Genomic DNA, 16,025 nt, shown 5'->3' on the forward strand with positions numbered 1-16,025 from the left:
GGGCTGAGGAACATCCCCTTTCCCCTGTGCATGAATTTCGTGCACTGGGCCTCTAGTAACTGATTAAAATGAAATATGAAAAGAGATTAAAGAGTGTTTTCCTTCTGTTACATGTACATACTCAATTCAAATTCATGGTTTTGTTACAGAAAAATCTACACAAATAGCATGTTTACCCGCAAATAATAGAAAACATATAAAATGTCTCATTTTATAGAGAAAGGCACTGAGGCCCAGGTGACTTTCCCACTAGCAAGGCTCAGATTTTGCTGGCCACAGTCCAATGTTTTTTATACTACACTACACTATCTTGATTTCACAGAGGAAGGGAGAGAAAGAAACATCAATGATACGAGAGAATCCAACTTTTTCTTTCTTTTTTTTTTTTTTTTAAGGATTGTTTTGACTATTCAGGGCCCCTTGAAATTCCATATGAATTTTATGATAAACTTTTCTATTTCTGCAAAAAATGTCATGAAGAATTTGATGGGGACTGCATTAAATCTGTAGATCATTTTAGGTAGTACTGATATTTAACAATTAACCTTCCAATCCATTAACACAGGATGTCTTCCCATTTGTCTTCTCTTTCAGCATTTTGCAATTTTCTATGTAAAAGGCTTTCACTTTGTTGGTTAGGTTTATTCCTAAATATTTTATTTTTTTAGATGCTACTATAAATGCACTTGTTTCTCAATTTCCTCTTCAGGATATATTTTGTTAGTGTATGCTGATTTTATATCCTGTAACTTTGCTGACTCATTTATTAGGTCTATTTTTTGGGGGGTGGGGATCTTTAGGGTTTTCTATATGTAAGATCATGTCATCTGCAAACACAGGTACTTTTACTTCCTTTCTAATTTAAATGCCTTTTATTTCTTTTTCTTGCCTAACTATTCTGGCTAGGCCTTTCAGAACTATGTTGTTGAATACACCAGGTCAAAGTGGGCATCCTTGTCTTATTCCTGATCTTATATGAAAGCTTTCAGTCTTTTGCTAGTGAGTATCATGTCCACTGGGGCTTTTCTTATCTGGTCTATATTATGTTCAGGTCGTTTTCTTCTGAGTTTGTTGAGTGTTTTTTATCATGAAAGAGTAAATTTTGTCAAACGCTTTTTCTATATCGATTGAGATCATGTGACTTTGTCCTTTGTTCTGTTAATTTATGGTATATTATAATGATTTATTTCATATATTGAACTGTCCTTGCATTCTAAGAATAAATCTCACTTGGTCATGGTGTATAATCCTTTTAATATGCTGTTAAAATTCAAAATGCTATTTATGAATTTGAATGAAATTTACAATGCTATTCATCAGGGATATTGATCTGCAGTTAGTTGTCTAATGCAGTGTCTATGCCTGGCTTTAGTACCGGGGTAATAATAACCTCATAGGATGAGTTTGAAAGTGTTCCCTTGTCTTCCATTTTGGGAAAGAGTTTGAGGGGGATCAACTTAATGGTCTTCTAAATGTTTGGTAGCATCACCAGTGAAGGCATCTCATCCTGGGGTTTTCTTTGTTGGGAGATTTTTGATTACTGATTCAATCTCCTTACTAGTCATAGGTCTGTTCAGCTTTTCTATTTCTTCATGATTCAGTCTTGGTAGGTTATGTGTTTCTAGGAATTTATCCATTTCATCCAGGTTACCTGATTTGTTGCTGTATAAATCATACATATTCTTTTGTCAGATCTTTTCTCTATAAAATATATGACAAGTAAAAAACATCTTATATGAGGAAACACCAAAATATGAGTACAAAAATAAATAAGAGTTCAATAAAAGGAATAACCAATATAAATCAGTGCGAAGAAGGAAAAACTTAACTGAAGCCTGGACACTTAAATTCAAACTGGAAATGTAAGTAAGAAATGGCAAGGTAAAAGTAGGACTAAAAGGTTTTTATAGTATGAGTCCAATAAAAGCAAAGACAGAAAAGGAGAATGAATGGTAAAGGCAAGGTGGGTTTATCTGCCTGAAGTGGGAGAAGAATCTGAGATGTAGCTATATAGATGGGGGGATTATAAACTAAAAAGGTAAGAATTAATCTGGTCAGATACAGGCATACCTCATTTTTAAAAAATCCTCACCCAAGAATTTCACAGATATTGGGTATTCATCAACATCGACGCAAAACCTTCCACTAGCAAAAATGAGTATAACTTGCTGAAGTCTTGGATTATAGTTAGTATTTTTTAGCAACAAAGTGTTTTTAAGTAAACAACAGGGGGGTTTTCAATTAATTTGTTCAGGATGGCCTAATAAATGATACCAAAGCTTCAAAGGATGAGAAATAACCATATAGGTGAAAGGGAATGAAGATAAAGGGGGTTAGGGAGGGCATTCTGACAGTCAGATCTGCATGTGTGAAGGGTCTAATTCTATGTTAGAATTAGAGGAATTAAAAGATGATGAATGAGAGTATAGTAACCAAGGGAGATAATAAATTCAGAGAGAGGGGTAGAAGTAGGCAGGAACCAGATTTGGCAAAGGGCTTGAAGGTCTCAGTAAGGAGTTTAAAAGCTAAATGTGGTGGGAAGCTACTGAAGCAGAGAGGTGTGTGCCATTTAATTTATTTTTAAAAGAAACACTTTGGTTATTTTATAAATTAGAAAAGAGAAATAGCAGAAACAAGGTAACCAGAATGGAGATGAGATTATATCAAGGTAATAATGATTTGCTCCAGATTTCAACAGTGAGTAAAAAGTTAACAGAAAAGAATGGAGTGACATCAACTAAATAATGTAAATTTGTAACCTTGTGTAAGAGAAACTTCTCTTTCTAGGGAAGCTGTTGCAGATGCAAGCAACAGACAGCCCCCATCTCATTACCAGCTGGGGGTGATGGTAAAGATAAGCCATAAAAAAACCAGCAGTAAAAAATATCCTCTTCAGCATGGACTGAATTTATTAGCTCAATCAGATTCTCTTCTCAGTAATTTAATACCAATATCAAGCCTAAGGCAGTATTTGGAAAAATTAAAACAGTAGCTGAGTTAGTGTCTGGCAGAGCAGTACAGAGAAGATACGTGATTTCCTATCACCTACCTCAAGTATCTTAAATAACGTGAGAATTGGTCCCTTAATTTTCCTAAGACCCCATCTTTATTTGACCTAGTCTGAATAAGTGTGTTCCTTGCATTCTCAAGAACTGCCATCAAACCAAGTACCCACTATGGTGGGATTTTAATTTTCTAGATATTGAAATTAAATCATTACTATTAAGGTTTTCTAATGATATATAGCCAATGAGATGCAACCCTAGTTCTTCCCATTATAAAAATCAAGATTTTCCACAAATATCAAGGGAAGAGTTATTGAACACCAACCATTTATTGAACATCCTTTCCTTTCAAATTTGAGGTACTCAGGTTAGTAAGGCAAGATAAGGGATCTACTACAACTCTTGCTCATAGTGGTTGAATATCCCTATAGGATCAATTTAGAGCAGTAATCTGAGAAAACTTGACCTGCCAGAATGTAAACTCCATAAGAACAAGATTTAGCCCATGTTATTTCTTGCTCTATCCTGACTGCTTACAACAGAACCTCGGACACAGAAGCTGAACAAATAAATTCAATACAGGAAAGACTAGACCAGGGGTCCTTAAACTACGGCCCGCGGGCCACAAGCGGCCCACCGAAAACATTTATCCGGCCTGCCAGGTGTTTTTGCCGCCACGGTGTGCATAGGAATTTGTTCGTAGTTTTTTTTTAAACTATAGTCCGGCCCTCCAACGGTCTGAGGGACAGTGAACTGGCCCCCTGTTTAAAAAGTTTGAGGACCCCTGGACTAGATGGATAAGTCAGTAAAAAAGTTGCCAAGAGTTCCCCCTGTGACCTCCAGTAGTAGAAAGTTGTCAAAGCCTCTACTTATTTCTCTTAATTCAGCTTTGCGGTGTTTTCTTTTTTTTTTTTAAACATACAACTTTATTGAGATATAATTCATACACCATACAATTCACCCACTTAAAGGGTACATTTCTGTGGTTTTCAGTATGTTTAAAAACTTGCACATCAAGCTTCACCATAAAAAGCCCCATATCCATTAGCAGTCACTCCCTATCTCCCTGTCCCAGGTACCACCAAGCACTAATCTACTTTCTCTATGGATTTGCCCATCCTGGACATTTCATACAAATGGAATCTCTCTATATAAAAGCCTAATATGCAACATGTTCCCTCAGGAGTTTGACCGGGAGTTCAATCGCTCGCTATGACGTGTGCTGACCACCAGGGGACGGTATGGAACGAAGGAAGGCCCTGGCCAGCAGCTGGCAGCCACTAGGGACCCTACCTGTGCACGAATTTTATGCTTTGGGCGTCTAGTTACAGAATAAGTGATCTTTTGTGATTGGCAAAATGTTTTCAAGATTCATCCATGTTGTTGCATGCAGCAGTATTTCTTTTTATGGCAGAATAATATTCCATTGTATGGATGTGCCACATTTTGTTTACTCATTCATCAGGTGATGGACATTTGGGTTTGTTTCCATGTTTTGGCTATAATGCGTAAGACTACTATGAACATTCATGTACAAGTTTTTGTGCAGACACTTGTTTGCAAGTCTCTTGGGTTTATACCTAGAAGTGTAATTGCCATTAAACTTTTTGAGTTTATGCCAACCTGCATTCCAAAGTGGTACCACCATTTTACATTCCCATCAGCCATGTCTAAGGGTTCCATTTTCTCCACATCCTCACCATCACTGTGTTTGTCTTTTGATTATAGCCATCTTAGTAAGTGTGAAGTGGTATCATTACGGTTTTGAGATACATTTCCCCAATGACTAATGATATTGATCATATCTTTTATTTGTTCATTGGCCCTAAACAAGCATTTTCATAATTTAAAGAGAATACTGTTACTGTTTTAAAGCTGGAGAACAAAAGAGAATTGGAAAAAAACTGTTCAAGACATTAAGAGAAAAAATGCGAACATATAAGATGTTTGAGGAAAAAGTTGATCAACAATGAACTCATTTCTACAGATAGATTTGTAATACAAAGAACATCTCCACATAATATTCAAAGGCAAAATAGGGAACCATTCTACATCTGTACTGGATGGTAGTACTTCATAATTTTGTTTTCAATACATTTTTTCTTCCTTTCTTCTTTACTCTAAGATTCCTCATTCATTTGGAAAACCTGGTTTTAGTGGTGGTTTCAACACCCTTCCCAATCTCCAACACACATGTGTGAACACACATACACAGCTGGACAAATGGCACATGACCTTGTGCTAGCCAATCACAGAACCACATTCTTTTGCCCACAGCAATTAATTCAGGTCTAAGCATGCAATCAAACCTTGTTCAATCAGAGTCCTTCAGACTTCCACTAGTACTCTTATAATTAATTCCAGCTGTGGCAGTGGACTTAGAAAAGTTATGAGAGCCAGATTCCCCTATTATACTTAAACTAATTTGAGCTAGGTTTCTGTTCCCTAAAACATAGCTACATAATATTAAAAAGTCAGCGCTTTCAGCCTAAAGCGATCAAACCTAACTTTCAATATCAACATTATGGAAAAAAAGAGTTCATGGTATCCTTAATGCCACTAATCTAAAGAAAGCCAGAAAACACTGGCTTTCATACTTACTAGAGAACCGAGAATGATGTAACCATTATTTGAAAATCTTAAATAAAAATCTTTGCTTGTATTCCTGGACCAGGAATAGCTGTGGAAAGTGGCTAAAGAGGCCCAGGGTAAATAGGTAGGATGGGTGGCAAACAGGAAATGTTCATTTAATATAACCAAGTAGGGACTACCTCTAGGTCTTTCAGGATACAACTACTATAAATAAATGTAAGTAACACCTAATTTAAGAAACAAACAAAGCTATAAAAAATAAAACAAGTATTAAGAGTAGATATGAGTAACTAAAGATTACATTGAAGAACAGAAAAACTGAGGTAGGCCTTTTTTTCCTTTAATATTAGAAAGTGATTCATAGTCTATCACCAAATTATGACACACCACATTATTTTAGGATTGTGACTTTAGTGAATAAAAATTTAATGAAATTCCAGGTTTGTCAAAATATAACCTTTACTGAAGATGTAATTTTTAAGTTGAATGTAAATTAAATTTGGAGTAAAAGTGAAAACTAATCAAATTTTGTTCTAATGTAAGTAAACAGTAATAGAAATAAGTTTAGCATTTAAGATAGTCAAGCTATTCTTGTATTACCAGCACATGTCTATGACCTTAGATCATTGTTCATTGTGAATTAGAGCTATTTTCTGGTTAAATCTATAATCTTCTGGGAAAAGTTACAAAATGTACATAAAGTATTTGCTAATTTACTTATAACACAGAATTAGAAAAATGAAGTCAGACTAGTAATTTTGAAACAATTTGGTTAAAGCACAGAGGAGAAAGTAGGCTTTCACTTGAGTGCTAATGAAGGGAAAAGGAAGCCTTCCCAAATTCATGTGATGTGATTTGAATTATGGTGCACACCATTAGAAAAGGAATTGCAAACAAAATGCTACTCTAACAGGGAACATGGTGGTGGTGTTGGTGGTGTTATTGGGATGTAATGCATGATGAAGCAAGTTGGTAGAAATACAAAGAGCTTCCTTTCACTCTGTAGGTACTATATGCCAGGAGTTCTTAGGGTCACTTCCATATCTACTAAATGGAGGAATCAGGGTTCAAATCCAGATGTAACTCCACAGTCCATGTTCTTTAGCTGTAATACTATCAAGCCTTTTAAGAACCGTAATAACTTGATGGTCACTAGTAACAGAAGCAACAATAATAAACAAAAATGGCAGTCAATGGGCCCCTGTGGGGACACTGAGACCTTTTCAGAGGGTCAAGATCAAAACTATTTCAAAATATTACTACTAATACTTCCTTATTGTGTTTAACATTTGCAGTGCAATGAAACTCAGTGGGTGCTTTAGCATGAATTAAAACAGTATCACCAAGCTATATTAGTAGTCACTGTATTTCAGGTTAAAAAAACAACAAGCCCCCCCCCCCCGCCCCCGAACTTTTTCTTTCTAAAATTTTGTGATAAAATATGGACTACACATAAACAACTTTTGCAGCAGATGCACTTCTGGAATAGGATGACTGTCTCAAGGAAAAATTATTTGTGCCATTGTATGAGCTGAGAATTGAACTGGCCATTGTTTTCATGGAAAACCACTTTTACTTGCAAGAGCGACAAATTATGGTCACTCAGACAGTGCCTGGCAGATGTTTTCACAAAAATGAGCAAAGTGAGCTTTGGCTTCAAGGAAACAACTTACAGTATTTATTGTTAATAACAAAAGTTGAGCTTTCAAGTGAAAATAAGATTTTTAGAGAACTTGTATCCACCACTGTGAGCTTGACAGATTCCCAATATTTAAGATTTTTCTGATGAACCATGTGGTGACATTAACAATTGTGGATTTCCATTATATAATAAAAATGTATCAGCATTTGGAAGAGCTATATAACTCAATGAACTAATATTTTCCAAATGACCAATACATGATGTTATAAAATCAAACATGAGTAAAAGATACCAAATGCAAGAAATGAATTTCAATGTAACAGTAAGACAAGTTCTCTGATGTGGCTTCAAATTGCAAATTGCAACTAACCTTGAAGAAACTACTACTTGTGAAGTTATGGTATAGTATCAAAGAGTAATTCTCATAATTATCTAAAACGGCTATTAAACCATTGCTTTTTCAACTGCCTCCCCTTTTCAACTTGGATATTCTGCATATACTTCAACCAAAACAACATACCTCAAGACTAAATTTAGACATAGGAGAATCCAGCTAGCTAGTTATTTCTGAGTCAAATATTGATACCTGGAAAAAAAAAAGTTAAACATGGCCAGTCTTCCCATCAAATCTTAGGGGTTTTGGAAAATAAGTCATTTTCCATTAGAAACTTATCAACACTAATAAAAGAGAAAAATGGTAATTGGCGTATGAGCTACCCTTTTCATTGGCTAATCAGGGCTATATGCAAATTAACTGCCAACTATGATTGGCAGTTAACTGCCAACAAGATGGCGGTTAATTTGCATATGTAGGCACAATGCAGGGAGGCAAGAGGGAAAGCAGGAAGAAGCCCCCTGCCACTGACAGTGATCGGAAACCCAGGGGGGAGCTAAGAGCTGGGGGGCAGGGCAAAGGCGGCCCTGGGCCCGCCTTTGCCCTGCCCCCCAGCCATGATCGGAGAATCAGGTGCCTTTTCCGCCCTGGCCAGTGATAGCAGGAAGTAGGGGTGGAGCCAGCAATGGGAGCTGGGCACGGTCGAAGCTGGCAGTCCCAGGAGCTAGGGGTCCCTTGCCTGGGCCTAAAGCGAAGCCCACGATCGCGGGGCCGCTGCAACTGCGGGTCCCCGCTGCCCGGGCCGGACGCCTAGGCCAGAGGCGTCAGGCCTGGGCAAGGGGCCGATCCTGCGATTGGAGGGTGTTGGGGGTCAACGCCTGAAGGTTCCCAGTATGTGAGAGGGGGCAGGCTGGGCTGAGGGACACTCCCCCCCCCCCACACACACACCCAGTGCACGAATTTCGTGCACCGGGCCCCTAGTAATTATATAAAATAGCTTTTTTATTATTTTTATATGAGCTAATTTTTTAAATTCTTAAGTTTTCATTTCTAAAATGGTGCATTGGGAGAATGCACAAAACTCTTTTAGATTCTTAATTTTTAACAGTATAAACAGTTCTTGATCCTAAAGCTTTGAAAACTTCTGAACTAAGACCATTACAAGCACGTATATATGTTGGCGTTTAGTGTGTGCTAATATAAATATTGTTCTCATATTAACTGTAATAGAAAGGAGTCTTCCCTAGCCCTGTCTTTTAGTAAACCTAAAGGGTAAGCTTAGTATATGGATTGTGTTCCCTAGAGTGTAAAGCCCGCAAATGATACATTGATTTCTAAAAATCACTCTGGGAAAAAAGGAAACACTGAATACCTTTTATACCCCAGGGACTATGCTAGATGCTTTTACATGGAACCTTTTAATCAACTTTGAGATCTGTATTAAGGCTGAGAAAAGTTGGAGGTAATACGGCACAATATAAACAGTACAGACTTTGGCACACGTGAATTAAAATCATTCCCTTGAATGTTATGCTATTAAGTCTCTTAACTCTAGAGTTTTTTTTTTTCTATAAGATTAATAATTTCTGCTTATAAGATTGAGAGAAATGAGAATACAATTAAAAGCATATACAAGAGGTACTCAAAGAGTTCCCTTCGATCCCATTTCTCCTCTGTTCCAAGACTAAGCCATCAAGTACCAAAATCATCATTCAAGGTTAGATTTCACAAGCTCTCATTGTTATTGGCCTAAAGTAGATGAATGCTGTTCCAGTAAACATTTAAAAATATTTTAAGGACCCATAACCACTATCAGGTATTAGGAATCAATGTTTAAAAACTACTTACACATTTTTTCTAGTTTCATTCTTTAAAGCTAAATCACTCCTACAATTCTTCTAATCTTGAATATTCATTTGACATACTAGTGACTATGAAAGACATCTTGTTATCGCTTAAGAAATTTTCAATGAAGCAATTCTGAAATTGGTTGCCTTGTAAACTAGGAAAACTGACAGGACGCATGAAAACAGTAATTTAATTTTGAACTATATTTCTATCAAATGTTTCATAGTGTTACATGCTTGGACTATTATATGAAAAATTAGACAGTAGTTATTTTAAGTATAGTAAATATGTTCCATGATTTGTGATGAGAGAGGTCAGCCTCTAAAAGTTAACAAGACTTAATTGCTTAACAATGCTTTTCACTCTGTACAACTTAACAAATCACCAAGGCCATTTCTAAACAAAATAGCTGATCAATTCATTAAACTCCTCAAGAAACTATTTTTTTTTTAAGTTCAAGCTGACTTCATATTTTATGTTCTGTGGACAATCAAGTTTCCAGTATTTTAATATTCTTTTGTATTCAGGGTGAGTTTTTTTCCTTGAAGCTGTGTGTTTATAAGATCTAATTATTCTTGCCCTAATTGGATAGAGCGTTGGCCTGCGGACTGAAGGGTCCCAGGTTTGATTCCGGTCAAGGGCATGTACCTTGGTTGTGGGCACATCCCCAGTAAGGAGTGTGCAGGAGGCAGATGATCTATGTTTATCTGTCATCGATGTTTCTAACTCTCTATCCCTCTCCCTTCCTCTCTGTAAAAAAAATTAATAAAATATGTATTTTTAAAAAAGATCTAATTATTCTCTGAACATAATTTATGTTCTATTCAAACCTGGATACTTTCCTAACTGGATACTCTCAGAACTTCTATAAAAATTATGTAGGTTTATTACAAAGTCTACTAGAGAATTCCCTCTCTACTTTAAAAACATAAACTAGATGTGCCCTGGACTGTGTAGCTCACTTGGTTAGAGCTCGTCCTGTGCACCGTGCACCGAAGAGCCTTATATTTGATTCTGGGTCAATCGGGAGAGTGCGGGAGGCAACCAGTCGTTTTTCTCTCTTAGGAATCAATGAAAAACATATCCTCAGGTAAGGATTAAAAACAAAACCAACGACCAATCTCCCCCCGCCCCCCAAACTGGATGAGCTTAATTTGCTTTATCCTGACAAATTTTTTATTTGAAGTTTGGTCACTAACCATTTCCTGTGTTGCACTGTGCATATCCTTCTTATAGTTACTATTCTCAAACTAATAATGATAATCCTCTACATTAAAGAAGCCAAGATTGGATATAATCTGACAGTTCCTGTAAATTATTTTAAATGGATACTGACATATGCCTTGTTTGGTGCTTTTCTCTCTCAAGAAGTTAGCATGACCCATTTGGAGGAGCCAGTATGGCTGAATCAAAGATAGGAATAAATATGAGATTGGAAGCCATGAATAAGTTTTGACTCAATGACTTAGAAATTATGACTTTAGAAAAGTCACTGATTCCTTGTGCCAAAAATACTCTTCAATAAGCAATAAGATGTTTCTCTTTAAAAACATTCCCCATTAAAAAAAAAACAAAAAAACAAAACAAAAAAAAACATTCCCCATTAATTTTAAGCTCAACTTAAATTATATATGAAGACAGAGAAAAAAAAAAAAAAACAAGAGGCAATTGCAAATAAAGGAGTAAAAGAAAAAGTTACACAGAATCCTTTTAAACCCTCTTTCTTCCTCTCAAGGAGAAAAGCTGAAAGTGATAAAATGCTCAGAGAATTGCTAGGCATCTTCCTAACAACCTATTAAACTACACAACACTCATGAAACAGTACCTCTTGTTTTAGAGAAAGAAGAACCCTAAGTCTGATTTTCCCAAGGTCACAAAGTTAGAGATCAGATTAAACGAAGCTCTAGGACTTTGTACTCTTCATAATTTTGAAAGAATGTTTGATCATAAACTGAAAAATGCTACAATTACTTCACTCTATATGCTATATTCTATATCTGTGCTGTCCAATAAGGTAGACAGCCACAGGCAGCTATTAAGCACCTGATAAATAACTTGTCCAAACTGAGATAGAACTGTGTGTAAAATATGAACTAGATTTTGAAGACTTAGTATGAAAAAATATAAACGATTTCTTTTTTGAACATTGATTACATGTTACAATGGTAATACTGGATTAAATAAAATTCACTGGACAGCACTGGTTCATTCTTCTTGCGAGACTTTTCAATGAAACAGATGGTGTCATTACAAACAAACCAAAAAACAGTACTGCCTTAAAGTTTGCTGTAGTACAACATAGAACCATATTTAGAAATGTGCATAATTAAGTGTTCCGAGACACACAGACATATATGTAATTAATAAATACATAAAATAGGCCATCCTAGTGTGCTCTAAGGATAATAAAAGATGTTTCTATCTCAATACAGGCATGTGAGACTTGGAGTAAGTCACAAATGAGGAGAAAGTATGACTTTCCATTACAGTAATTTGTCATTTCCTTAGCTGAAAATATTCCTATTCTAATGTACACACAAGGCTATCAAAGTTAGTAAAAGATGCCCATAAGGCACTATGAACATCTCCAAAAGAAAAATTCTGCTTAATGGGTGTATTTTTAGTTATTTCAGGAACTATATATTATAATATTGTTCTAATGCAGAGTCAGCTCTTAGTCTTATTTTGACTAAATAAGAGATACTCAGTAAGGGGGAACATCAATTAAAAAAAATAAGGATCACTTAAGAAAAGTCTGTCAATCCACAAAATGTTACACATAAAGTTACACGTGAACCAGTAAGTCTATTCCTAGGTATACAACCAAAGAAAAATGAAAACATAGGTCCACACAAAAATGTGTATGTTCATAGCAGCATTATGCATAATAGAAAAAAAAGTAGAAACAATGCAAATGTCCATCAACTGATGAATAAACAAAATGTCGCATATCCATACAGTATAATATTATCTTATATAATAAAAGCCTACTATGTTAAGTGTCCAGTCATCCGTTCAACGGATCAAAGTGTAATATGCTAATGATATGTTAAGGCCACTCAACTGCTCACTATGATGTGCGCTGACCACCGGGGGCAGAGAGTTGACTGGTCAACCAGTTGCTATGATGTGCACTGACCACAGGGGGCAGACAGTCGACAGGTTGACCAATAGCTATGACATGCACTGACCACCAAGGGGGCAGATGCTCTGACTGATCAGTTAGCTTGCTGCTGGGGTCTGGCTGATTGGGACTGAGCGAGACGGGCTGGACACACCCAGGAGCCCTCCCATGGTCCCACCCCGGCTGGCCAACCTCCCATGTCCCTCTCCAGCCCCGATTGTGCATTGGTGGGGTCCCTCGACCTGGCCTGCACCCTCTTGCAATCTGGGACCCCTTTGGGGGATGTTGGAGAGCCGGTGTCAGCCCGATCCCATAGGCCAGGCCAAGGGACCCCACTGGTGTACGATTTCATGCACCAGGCCTCTAGTTCAGCTATAAAAGGAATGAAGCGCTGATACATTCTTGTTACTGTGTGAACCTTAAAAACATGGTGCTACCTGAAAGCCAGCCAGCCACAAAAGATCACATATTGTGTATCTCCATGTATATGAAACTAGAGGCTCCCGCCACCGCCGCTGTGCTCACCGGCCGTGAGCCCGGCTTCTGGCTGAGTGGTGCTCCCCCTGTGGGAGCTCACTGACCACCAGGGGGCAGCTCCTGCGTTGAGCATCTGCCCCCTGGTGGTCAGTGTGCATCATAGCAACCAGTCGTTCCGCAGTTTGGTTGATTTGTATATTAGCCTTTTATTATATAGGATAGGAGGGCTGGTGCACAGATTTGTGTACATTGAAAGGAAATTAATTAGAAGGTGTGGAATGCAAATGCAAGTGTGCATTAAACCAGATTTGGCACCAACAGTGCCCCAGCAACAACATAACCCACAGCCGAAGGTAGAATCACGCAGCCCTGTGAGGAATCGGGCTCCCTCCTCTATGGTTTCGTGGTGTGTCACCCGAAAACCGCTGTTGCCAAATCACTGCAACTCGGCAGCTCCTGCCCCCTGGTGGTTAGTGCGTGCCATAGCAACCAGTTGGTCGGTTGGACAGTTAGCATATTAGCCTTTTATATATATGCATAGATGTTCAGAACAGGCAAACCTTAAAAGACAAAGAGTGAATGGGAAATGCAGAGTGACTGCTCATGACTGCTAGGGTTTCTTTCTGGGGTGATAAAAATGTTCTAAAAGTGATTGTACTGTTAATTGCACAACTCTGTGAAAACAACAAAAAACACTTTAAATGGGTGAACTGTAACAATTATGTATCAATTAAAAAATGTAGCCAAGCCCTAGCCCGTCTGGCTCAGGGGCAGAACATCAGCCTGTGGACTGAAGGGTCCAGGGTTTGATTATGGTCAAGGACACATGCCTGGGTTGCAGGCTTGATTCCCACTGGGGGGTGTGCAGGAGGCAGTTGATCAATGTTATTCTCTCATCTTTGATGTTTCTATTCCTCTCTCCTCCCTTCCTCTCTGAAATCAACAATAATATATATTTTTTAAAAAATGTAGCTAAAAATGGAGGGAAAAGAATTTGTCAAGCACCTAACTGCCATTTTTCTGGATTTTGTAACTGTATTTATGTTTTTAAGTTTTGTCATTTGTGACACCCCCCCCTCCCCCCCACTTTAACTTTAAAACAGAGAATAGCCTAGTCCAAGCTATTGAATTGTTTCTCAAACTATGAAACCCATGAAGACAGCACAAACTACCTTTGAGATCAAATGGCTCTGTGGAAAGCCCCCAAAAAGTTACTATTTCAGTCAAGCAAATGGGTAAAGTTCAAAGAGGGGTGATGGGAATTTGAACATCTCAGCATAAAAAAGAAGTACAGAGGAACAACATAAAAATATTACTGTACCACTTTCTCATAAAAACTTCCGATTCAGATGCAGAATGGATTTAAAAAAAAAACCCCACCAAACCCTATATATCTAAACTCTTACACTGCAGAGAAGAAATGTATCAAAAATCTGTGGTGTGTGTGTGTGTTTAACCCACACACCTTATGTAGCCTAAGGACCTCGGGAGCAGCTATACGTGTTAAAGTCGGTGGGTCGTCGTCGTCTCCCCCCCCCCCCCCCCCGCCCCCTTTAAAATAACAAAATGCGATGGTGCCTTTCCACAGCCCGCCCCATCCCCCACTGCCATCCCCGGCAGGTGGAGGGAAAGGATACCGCAGACCAGAGGATGAAAGCTTTGCATAGCCCTTTGGACTTCACTTGTCAGAATGCAGCTGGTGGTCTCGCGGGAGGGGGCAAAGAGGTTTGTGAGCAAGCTGAAACAAGGGGCACCCTTTGCCTGGAAAAGGGCACCCCGTGAGCCACATCTTGAATCCGCTGTGTCCACAGGAAAACAGAGGCCGCAGGAAGGCAGTTTTAGCATCACCGGGATGGCCCCTCACGCCGGGGGCGTTTGTTTAAAAACCGAAGTTGACTCCTGTAGTTTAGATACGGGGAGGAGGCAGAGGTAAAATGGGAGTCGGGAGGACCCGGAAAAAATGCCTTCAAGTGGAGAGGCCTCGGGCCTCGCCGAGGAAGTTCCGAGCCCCCCTCGGTCGCCACACGCTCGCCGCCCCCTATCCCCCTACCCGCCACCGCACTCCTTCCCGGGGCACCGAATGCCGGCGCCAGAGCCCGAGCCCCAATCTCCGCGGCTGCCGGGATGGGGGCCGCGCCGGGGCCGAAGCGGCGCGGCGCACACCCGCCTCCTCCGCACTCGCCGCGCCCGGCGTCCCCGCGGCGCGGCCCAGCCCCTCACACCCGCGCCGGACCGGCTCCGCCGGGCAGGCCTAGGCCGCGCCGGCCGTCCCCCGGCACCTCGCTTCCCCGCGGAGGCGGACCAGGCCCGACACAAACTTCCCGGCGCGTTAGCAAAGGCGTCACGGACGGGCCGGCCCCCAGCGCCATTCCCCCGCGGCCCGGCGACGGCTCCCGCCCCTACTCCCCAAACTCGAAGTCCCGGCGGAGATCAGTCCGAGGTCCACGGCCCCCACCCCGCCGGCGCCCCCGAGTTTACCTCCAAGTCGCGGCCTTTGTTCTTGAAATTCTTGAGCCGTTGGTTGTCCAGTTTCTCGTTGTCCGCCATGGCCGGGCCGGTGACTCCTTCCCCCGCCCGGGCCCCGCGGGATCCGCCCCAACCACCACGCCGCACCGACACTCCCAGGAACCGGGCCGCTGCCTGAGCTGCTGCGCTCGCAGCGCCGCCGCTTCCTTCCTCCTCTGTCACCTGCTTCAGCCGCGGCCTTCTCCGCTCCCCACCCGTCCCACCCCCCGCCCTCAACCCGGCACGACGGCAGCTCCAGCAAAGACAACTGCGGGGCCGGGCGGCGGCAACCGCGGCGGAATGTGCTGCCGGCTGAGAGGGGGAGGCGGCCTCGATCTGAGGGCCCCGGCTCCGAAGCCACGCCCATCGCCGCCAGCCTGGCTCGCCGATTGGTCGACCAGGCCCCGGTGCGCTCGACCAATCAGAAAGGACGATGGAGAGCGGGGGGCGGAAGAGCGAAGGAAAGGGGAAGCGAGAGGCGCTATGAGGAAGGGGCTT

The 16,025-nt window shown here is 40.4% G+C and overlaps 1 protein-coding gene and 1 long non-coding RNA gene across 3 annotated transcripts in view; both read right to left on the bottom strand.

Moving 5' to 3' along the window:
• KPNA4 (karyopherin subunit alpha 4) overlaps positions 1–15,722 on the bottom strand; it is a 55,865-nt gene extending 40,143 nt beyond the window's left edge. The window contains exon 1 of one of the 2 annotated variants that reach the window (XM_059686920.1): positions 15,501–15,722. In XM_059686920.1, coding sequence (XP_059542903.1) covers positions 15,501–15,569 — 69 coding nt within the window. In that variant the 5' untranslated portion in view covers positions 15,570–15,722. The remainder of the gene's footprint in view (positions 1–15,500) is intronic. The other variant, XM_059686918.1, reaches the window with a different exon arrangement.
• Positions 9,825–14,539, bottom strand: LOC132230067 (uncharacterized). The gene is made up of 2 exons (XR_009451798.1): positions 11,007–14,539; positions 9,825–10,962 (listed from the first exon to the last, which is right to left on the bottom strand). It is a non-coding gene; the product is annotated as an uncharacterized LOC132230067 (long non-coding RNA).
• Positions 15,723–16,025: the final 303 nt, after the last annotated feature.

Source organism: Myotis daubentonii, chromosome 3, assembly GCF_963259705.1.
Source record: "Myotis daubentonii chromosome 3, mMyoDau2.1, whole genome shotgun sequence".
NCBI classification, from domain to species: Eukaryota; Metazoa; Chordata; class Mammalia; order Chiroptera; family Vespertilionidae; genus Myotis; species Myotis daubentonii.